Consider the following 7647-nt stretch of genomic DNA (forward strand, 5'->3'; position numbering starts at 1 on the left):
TGTGAAGACAATACTGAGCTAGATAGACCAATGGTCTGACTCAGTATATGGCAGTTTCCTATGTTCCTATGTTCCAGGTCCCCAGCTGCCCCCGTGCCAGTTGCCCAAGAGCTGGAGTGAACACAGGAAGCAGCCTTCTCCCGAGTCAGACCCTTGGTCCATCTCCCTCAGTATTGCCTACACCGACTGGCAGCGGCTTCTCCAAGGATGCAGGGTCTCTCAGCCCCGTCCTGGAGATGCTGCCAGGGAGGGAACGTGGATCCTTCTGCATGCAAGCAAGTAGGCAGGTGCTCTTCCACTGAGCTGCAGCCTCATCCCCTAAGGGGGAATATCTCCCAGCGCTCACAGATGTGGGCTCCCATTCAAATGCAGAGCAGGGCGGACCCGACTTAGCAAAGGCGACCATTCATGCTCGTTGCCGCCACAAGACCAGTTCTCCTCCCGCCACGGCCAGTGGGCGCCCGCCTGCGCTCCCCCTCCCCGGCTGCGAGCCCTCAATTTGCCCCACCTCTTGAACGCGGCTCCCCTGGACGGCTGCCCCCCAAGGACTACCCCGCCGCCCCCCTTCTGGTCAGGCCGCGTCGTGGCGCCTCCCCTCTCCGCTGCTGCCAGCCCGGACGGCTCTGCTGCTCTCCCTCCTCCCCCCGCCCGCCCCCACCCGAGCAGCTTTGCCGGGCCACTTCGGCAGCAGCAGCAGCAGCGGCAGCAGCAGGGCGCTCCTCCAAAGTCCGCGAGCCAATCTTCGCCAGCCGCTGCCCCTCCCTCCCGCCCGCAGCCTAAAGCCAGAAGCCACCTACCCAGCCGTCCGGACGAGGCGCCGCCGACCCGCGCCAGCCAGAGAGGGCAAGGAGCAGCGAGAGCCCCGCACGCGTCCCTCCGACGCCGGCCACCCCCCGCCCCCCGGGTGAAGCCGCCGCCGCCGCCGCCTCCTCCTCGCAGATGCCGGGCGCTGCCATGAGCCGGGGCACCGCTGGCCGCTTCTCCTCCGCCGGCTCGCCGCCCCGCCTGCTGGGGCTGCTCTTTGGCGAGGCTGCGGCAGCAGCTTGGGCCGCTTGGCCCGCCGTCTAAGCCAGCAGGCAGCCGAGAGAGCGCGAGGAAGGCGGGAGGGAGGGAGCCCCGTCCCTTCCTCCCCTGCGCCCCGCGGGGATGCCCAAGCGGGGATAGCATGGCCCAGCGCCCCCCGGCTGGCCACGGACGGGCCCCGCCGCTCCTCGCGCGGGCTCTGCAGCTGGCCGCCGGGATGCTGCTGCTGCCGCTGCTCCAGGCGGCCCGGAGCTGCCCTTCCTCCTCGTGCTTCTGCTTCACCACGCCGGATACCGTCCAGTGCCGCTTCGTCCGCCTCCAGGAGCCGCCCGCCGAGCTGCCCAGCGCCGCGCACAACCTCACCATCGTCGGCGGCAACTTGACGGTTTTGCGCGCGGCAGCCTTCGCCGGGGGCTGGGCGCGTGGCGAGCCCGCCCGGCCTCTGGGCAACCTGACGCTGCTGGTGCTGACGCACGACTGCATCGAGGAGCTGGAGGACTCGGCCTTCGCCGGCTTGCCCGCCTTACGCGCGCTGGACCTGAGCCGCAACCCGCTGCGCGCCATCGCGCCGGGCGCCTTCGCCGGCTGCGCCCGCCTGCGCACGCTGAGGCTCAACCAGGTGCGGCCGGCTCCCGGCTCGCCGCCGCTGGAGGAGCTGCTGGGCGGCGCGCTGGCCAACCTCAGCCTCGAGCGCCTGGAGCTGGCCGGCAACCGGCTGCGCGAGCTGCCGCCCGCCTGGACGCTGCCCGCGGGCCTCGAGCGCTTGGACGTGCGCAACAACTCGCTGCGGGCGCTGCGCGCCGCGCAGCTCGACGGCCTGGAGGCGCTGGGGCAGCTGCGGCTCGAGCTGGCCTCCAACCCGCTGCGCTGCGACTGCGCCTCGCTGCGCCCCCTGATGGTGTGGCTGCGCAACGCGACGTGGCGAGTGCCGGATCTCAAGAGCCTCCACTGCGCCTCCCCGCGGGAGGTGAGCGGCGCCGCCGTGCTGCGTCTCAGGCCCTCGCAGCTGGACTGCCTCGACGCGGCGGGCTGGGGGCTGCTGCAGGCCGGCGGGCAGGAGGAGCTGGAGACGGCCTCCTACGTCTTCTTCGGGATCGTCCTGGCCCTCATCGGCGTGGTCTTCCTCATGGTGCTCTACCTCAACCGCAAGGGCATCAAGCGGTGGCTCAACAACCTCCGGGAGGCCTGCCGAGACCAGATGGAGGGCTACCATTACCGCTACGAACAGGACAGCGACCCTCGGCGGGTCAGCCCCGGGGACCTCTGAGACCCTTCAGGCCAGCAGGCAGGGGACGCTGCGCCCCCACAGACCTGAGCGGGGTGTGGGGATGATGGCACGGCCACTTCTCGGCTCACCAAACCCAGTGGGAGGAGGAGGAGAAGCCGCCATCATCATCTCCCAGGTTGGGCAAGCCCTTCAGGGCACCACCCCTGGATTCCACGCATGGCACTGAGAATCCCCCCCCCCCAACTCAAGGGTGGCTCCCGAGCCTCCAGACTTTTTTTTTTAAGGTCCACGTGGTGGGGCCATGAGCGCCAGCCAGCCCTTGCACGCACACACACACACACACACACACCCAGGCATCCAGAAGCTCTCCTCCACCTGGGGTCCCCCCTGACCTGTTGGACTGCAAGCCCGGTTCAGCCACAGGGCGGCTGGGGGGATGTGCCCAGACAACATGATCTGGGGACCCAAGAGGGAGAGCCCCTGCTGTGAGGGGACCCGTGTGGACCGCCTCCTGCCAGACTCAGGCACAGAGGGGAAGAGGGCACCATCCGCCCACTGTAGGGGCACCTTGCTCGGTCTGGCACCCCCAACTCCCAGGGCCCCCCTGCCCACCTCTGCACAAATGCACCCCGCCTCCTGAGCGCACCCTCCCCAAATGGTTCCCTCATACACTTTCACTCTGGCACTGTGAGCGTGCTCCTCTCCCCTGCCAGTCATAAGCCCCCTATTGATTATTGGCGGTGGGTGGGTGTTGGAATACCCCCTTCTTCAGTTCCGCCCTGCCCCCAGATTGACACAAGGCTGCAGTCCTAGGCAGACTTACCTGGGAGTGAGCCAATCAAATGGGACTTGCCGTCTAAGTAAACATGCATAGGATTGAGTTGTCAGGATGCCATTTCTCTGGAGAGAAAAATCAGTGACTTTCTTTCCAACATCATTCCATTGCAGTGAATGAGCGGTTTAATATTGGCTGCCTGGGATGTAGATCTGTATTTAAACTTCCAAAGTTACAATTCACCCGTTTAAAAGTAGTGAGTAGCAACTCCACATATACCCAAATAGGTGCCAGAGATTGTGGGGACGAGGAGTGGAACACCCCTCCTCATTCAAAAGCCTCCCCCCGCCGCCATTATATAAAAGACCTAGAAGGCATTGCTTCTTTTATCTACTCCCTGACATGCACACGCGTGATCTCTTCCAGTGCCCCACATTGCAGAGGGCATCCCCAGGGGTTAAAATACACATATAGGCACCTGCTGGAGCTTTCCCACACAGCCGGCTTTATTGCGGGTTGTCTGCAAGGCTTTACTGGTGCAAAGTTGTTCCCCAAAACCGACACAAAAAGTGGATTTTTTAAAAACCCCAGATATAAATCGGGCTGCACGCTAATGTGCAATAAAAGAAAAAAGTGCTCTCCAATAGCTCACAGGGACTTCAGGGTAAAAATATGTGAACCCATTCTGGAGGAGATGTGAACTGAAAGCCGGGTGTGGATAACTTCCTCTCCCCCCGCCCTCCACCTTCTCTGTCCTGGGCTATCAGAGGCTTTCCCCACATCCCATCCCCGGACCAGAGAGCTAGGAGTGCTCCAAACCCTCTGGTGTAGTGTTAACTTTGGCATATTCAGGATCTGATTCCAGCTTCAGGGAATCGTGTGTGTAGCAGAACTGCCTAATCTAGATGAACTCTCTCCATCTCCTCCACAACTGGCACATGGTCCCAGAAGATGAATGGCTAGTAGAAATGGCTTCCTTTTGAGTATTACCATTGAAAACAACAGGATTGTTCCAGAGTAGGTAGTTTGTGGGTTGCAGATTCACCCTGCAATCCTAGAAAGAAAAGCTGGGATAATGCAATCTTCAAATGGCTTCTAGAGCAGCCTGTTGGTTCCAGTCTAGTGATTCCACAAGTAAGTGGCTTTAGGATGCCTACAGGGTTGCACAACGTCGGCCCTCCAGCTGTTTCTGGACTACAATTCCCATCGTCCCCAGCCACAGTGGCCAATAGTTGGGGATGATGGGGGCTGTCATCCAATATCTGCAGGAGGGTACCAGAGTTGTGCAGTCTTGCTTTAGGATCACAGCCCCATTTTCTCAGAATAACTGGGTGGGGAGAAGATGATAAAAGCTGGCCTTCCTCTTTCCACATTCCTCTCCCTTCTCCATTGATCCTCCTCCTCCTCCTCCTCCTCCTCCTCCTCCTCCTCCTCCTCCTCCTCCTCTCTGTCTAAGGGAAACGGCAGGGGAATCTCTCTTAACAAAGCCAGATTCTTCACCATTTGGAAAAATGTGCGAAACCTCCCCACTTGGGTTTCCTTTGGGACAGCAAGGAACTCCGTTCCCTTTATCCTTTGCACCAACGATTTCTTCTGGCAAAACCCATTCTCCTTGGCAAAAGCTGGGGATTCCGACTGTTGCCTTGAACTCGCCGGGTGTCCTGGACCAAAGCCTTCCCTTTGGGGTGAGTGTGTACATTGCAAGTGGCTGGAAGACGCACCTGGCTCCATGCTGTCACCTCTCTGCCGCCCTCCTGGAGCCCTGCGTCCCTTTGCTTTTGACTGCATCCCGCTGAAACTGCCTCTCTTCCCCTGCTTTTCTATTTCTGTTTCACAGGCACCAAAGCAACACAAAACGTTTTGCAGAGGAAGAAGCTGACTGACCCACAAGAGAGGATGCAATTTTCTTCTTTGCTTTGATTTGACAAAATCCGTGGTTTCTTCTTCTTCTCAGGCACAAGATAATGCAACTATACCGGAGTTCCAGCCCCTCCCTCTCCCTGGCAAGCAGCCTGCATGTTTAGGGACAACTCCTTTCCAGACTGTGAAGCATTAGGGTGACTTAGATTAGGGCTGATTTGCCGCTCTTTATACCAGGCAAAACACGCTTCTTCTCACTTTAGACCAGTGCCTGGTAGGGCAGCATCAGCCGTGACAGGAAGCACTGCCCGTTGGATGCACCAGGGATTCCTGCATCCCACTGATGGCGCCTCCTGATGCGTCTGAAGCCGCTGCTAGTCTCCGCCTAGAGCAAAGAAATTGAAACATGCATCTGTATCTGTATGGTACTTTTTCTATAAAGCTCCTTGCAATAATTTCAGAATATTCTTGCCTGCTGCAAACTTATTTCTTCATGAAACCAGAATGAAACCATGGTTTGAAGTGGGTTTGCAAATCAAGGTTATGAGGGAACTTGTTTTGTTTTAGCCATGTTGATGCACATGGCACTCAGAGCCATGGTTAATGCTGGAAAAGGAAGGGAGAGGGTTGCTTTGAAGGGAGGAGGAAAGTGTATCTTTCACAAGGCTGGCTGATGACTGTTCCCCAAGGACACCAGAATTATAGGTTCTGGGTACTAGCCAATAGGTGCCAACCTCCACTTTTGTCTGGTTCCACCCAAACCATTCTGAAAATTTGCACCATCTTTTCCAGAGTTCACCTAGCATAGACCCCCCCCTTCTCCTTTTCACTGTCAAACCATCTCTGCCGCTCTTGAAATAGCACATTGAACTTCACCTGGCTTTTGTTTATTCGGGGGGTTTTCTCATTGGCGAGTGAGGGTGAAATGGGTCACAGTTCTCATGCTTGATTCATCTAGAGCCATTTCTTCTGTGTGTGCTTTTTCGGAAGCGCAGTGCTGTGTTAAGACACATGGGTTGTTTGGGTTGCTGCTCAGGGTGTGTGTGTGTGTGTGCTCTTGATTCTTCCCTTGTCCTGAAGGTTTTTCGCTTCTCAGGGGCCTGTCCTTCCAAAGACAGTAACAGCCCAATCCTACTCAGAAGTAAGGCCTTCTGAGTTCAGTAGGGTGCATAAGAGATTAGGAATGTAGGAAGCAGCCTTCTACCAAGTCAGACCATCAATCCATCTGGCTCGGTATTGTCTACACAGACTGGCAGCAGCTTCTCCAAGCCTGCAGGCAGGAATCTCTCCCAGCCCTATCTTGGAAATACTGCCAGGGAAGGAACTTGGACTCTTCTGTGTGCAAGCATGCAAATGCCCTTCCCGGACCAGCCCCGTCCCCTAAGGGGAATATTTTCCAGTTCTCACACATGTTGTCTCCCATTCAAGTGCAAACCAGGGCAGACCCTGCTTAGCAAAGAGGACAATTCCTGCTTGTGACCACAAGGCCAGCTCTCCTGAAGCATCCTCTTGGCACCAGTGTGCCTGATAAAACTACCCAGAAACCATCTAGCCTGTGTCGGGTGGCAGTCAAGCTGCAGCGGGGGAGTCTGGGGGACTAGTGATCTTCCCGCATCAGGTGAATCCATTATGAGAGCTAACTGGAGACAGGGGAGTTCTTTCCGTGGTGCAAACCAGGGTTGAGGGCAAAATGCAGAGGAGACATTTGAAATAGGGGGGTGGGGGTGGGACAAGTGGAATGGCCCCAGGTTGGCTGCCTGTGTTGGCTAATGGCATCTTCCAGGCTGCATTTTGTCTTGACCCAGATGGCTTCCAGACCATGGAAAGGTGGAGTTGGGAGTCAACCAGGGTTAGGATGTCTTGCAAGATGGCAAGCAAGGGCTAGAGCTCACTAGCAGAGCCCCTGGTTCACTCCCCAGCAGCACCTCCAAGTAGGGCCTGGCTGAGAAATACTCCTCTGGAACCCTGGGAAGAGCAGAAGGTTCCAAGTTCCCTCCCTGGCAGCATCTCCAAGAGAGGGCTGAGAGAGATTCCTGCCTGCAACCTGGGAGAAGCCGCTCCCAGTCTGGGTAGACAATCTGGAGTTAGATGGACCAAGGGTCTGACTCGGAATATGGCAGTTTCCTATGTTCCTATGGGTCCCTGTCCCCAAAGGGCTCACAATCTTAAAAAGAAACGTAAGATAGACCCCAGCAACAGCCGCTGGGGGGATGCTGTGCTGGGGGTGGGGAGGGCCCGTTGCTCTCCCCCCGCCCTTCTAAATATAAGAGAATTGCCACTTTAAAAAGTGCTTCTTGGCCCAGTTAGCAGTAAATAATGCTGAGGTCTGACTTGGTGTAAGGCAGCTGCCTAAGTCATGTTAGAGAGCTTGGAGGGGAGATTTCTTCACCTAGCCCAGCTGCAGCAGAAGGGCACTGGTAAGGAGAACACTGCTGGTTAATATTGTCTGGAGACAGGAGTTAGAGTTCTAAATAAAGGAGTTTGTTTAGGAAATGCAACAGGTTAATACAAGATCAGCCTACTTGCCTAGCTGGCTGCTACATACAGGAAGAGGGGAGGGGAAAGACAGAAGTCTCTCTCTCTCTCTCCAGGGTGCTTTCCAGATTAGACCCTGCAACGGGGTCACGGTGGATCTCGGAAGGGTGCTTCCTCATTTCCTGCGTCCTGACACTGCAGTCCCTAGGTGGACAGGAGGGTGTCGTTCTCATTTCCAGGGCCTTGTTTCGACTTTAATTGCTGCGATATAGAGCTAGGATGTCAT

At 57.4% G+C, this 7647-nt stretch overlaps 1 protein-coding gene across 3 annotated transcripts; it reads left to right on the plus strand.

The window, feature by feature from the left end:
* Nucleotides 1-1165: 1165 nt before the first annotated feature.
* On the plus strand, nt 1166-5351 carry TPBGL (trophoblast glycoprotein like). 3 transcript variants are annotated; one of them, XM_053304936.1, is made up of 2 exons: nt 1166-4711; nt 4864-5351. In XM_053304936.1, exon 1 carries the CDS (start codon nt 1166-1168, stop codon nt 2288-2290), a length of 1125 nt encoding a protein of 374 aa, XP_053160911.1. In that variant the 3' UTR covers nt 2291-4711; nt 4864-5351. The 3 variants fall into 3 exon arrangements, with proteins under 3 accessions (XP_053160911.1, XP_053160913.1, XP_053160912.1); XM_053304938.1 differs by having other exon boundaries at nt 1166-2535; XM_053304937.1 differs by having other exon boundaries at nt 1166-2426.
* The last annotated feature ends 2296 nt before the right edge of the window (nt 5352-7647 follow it).

This window comes from Hemicordylus capensis, chromosome 3 (assembly GCF_027244095.1).
Source record: "Hemicordylus capensis ecotype Gifberg chromosome 3, rHemCap1.1.pri, whole genome shotgun sequence".
NCBI classification, from domain to species: Eukaryota; Metazoa; Chordata; class Lepidosauria; order Squamata; family Cordylidae; genus Hemicordylus; species Hemicordylus capensis.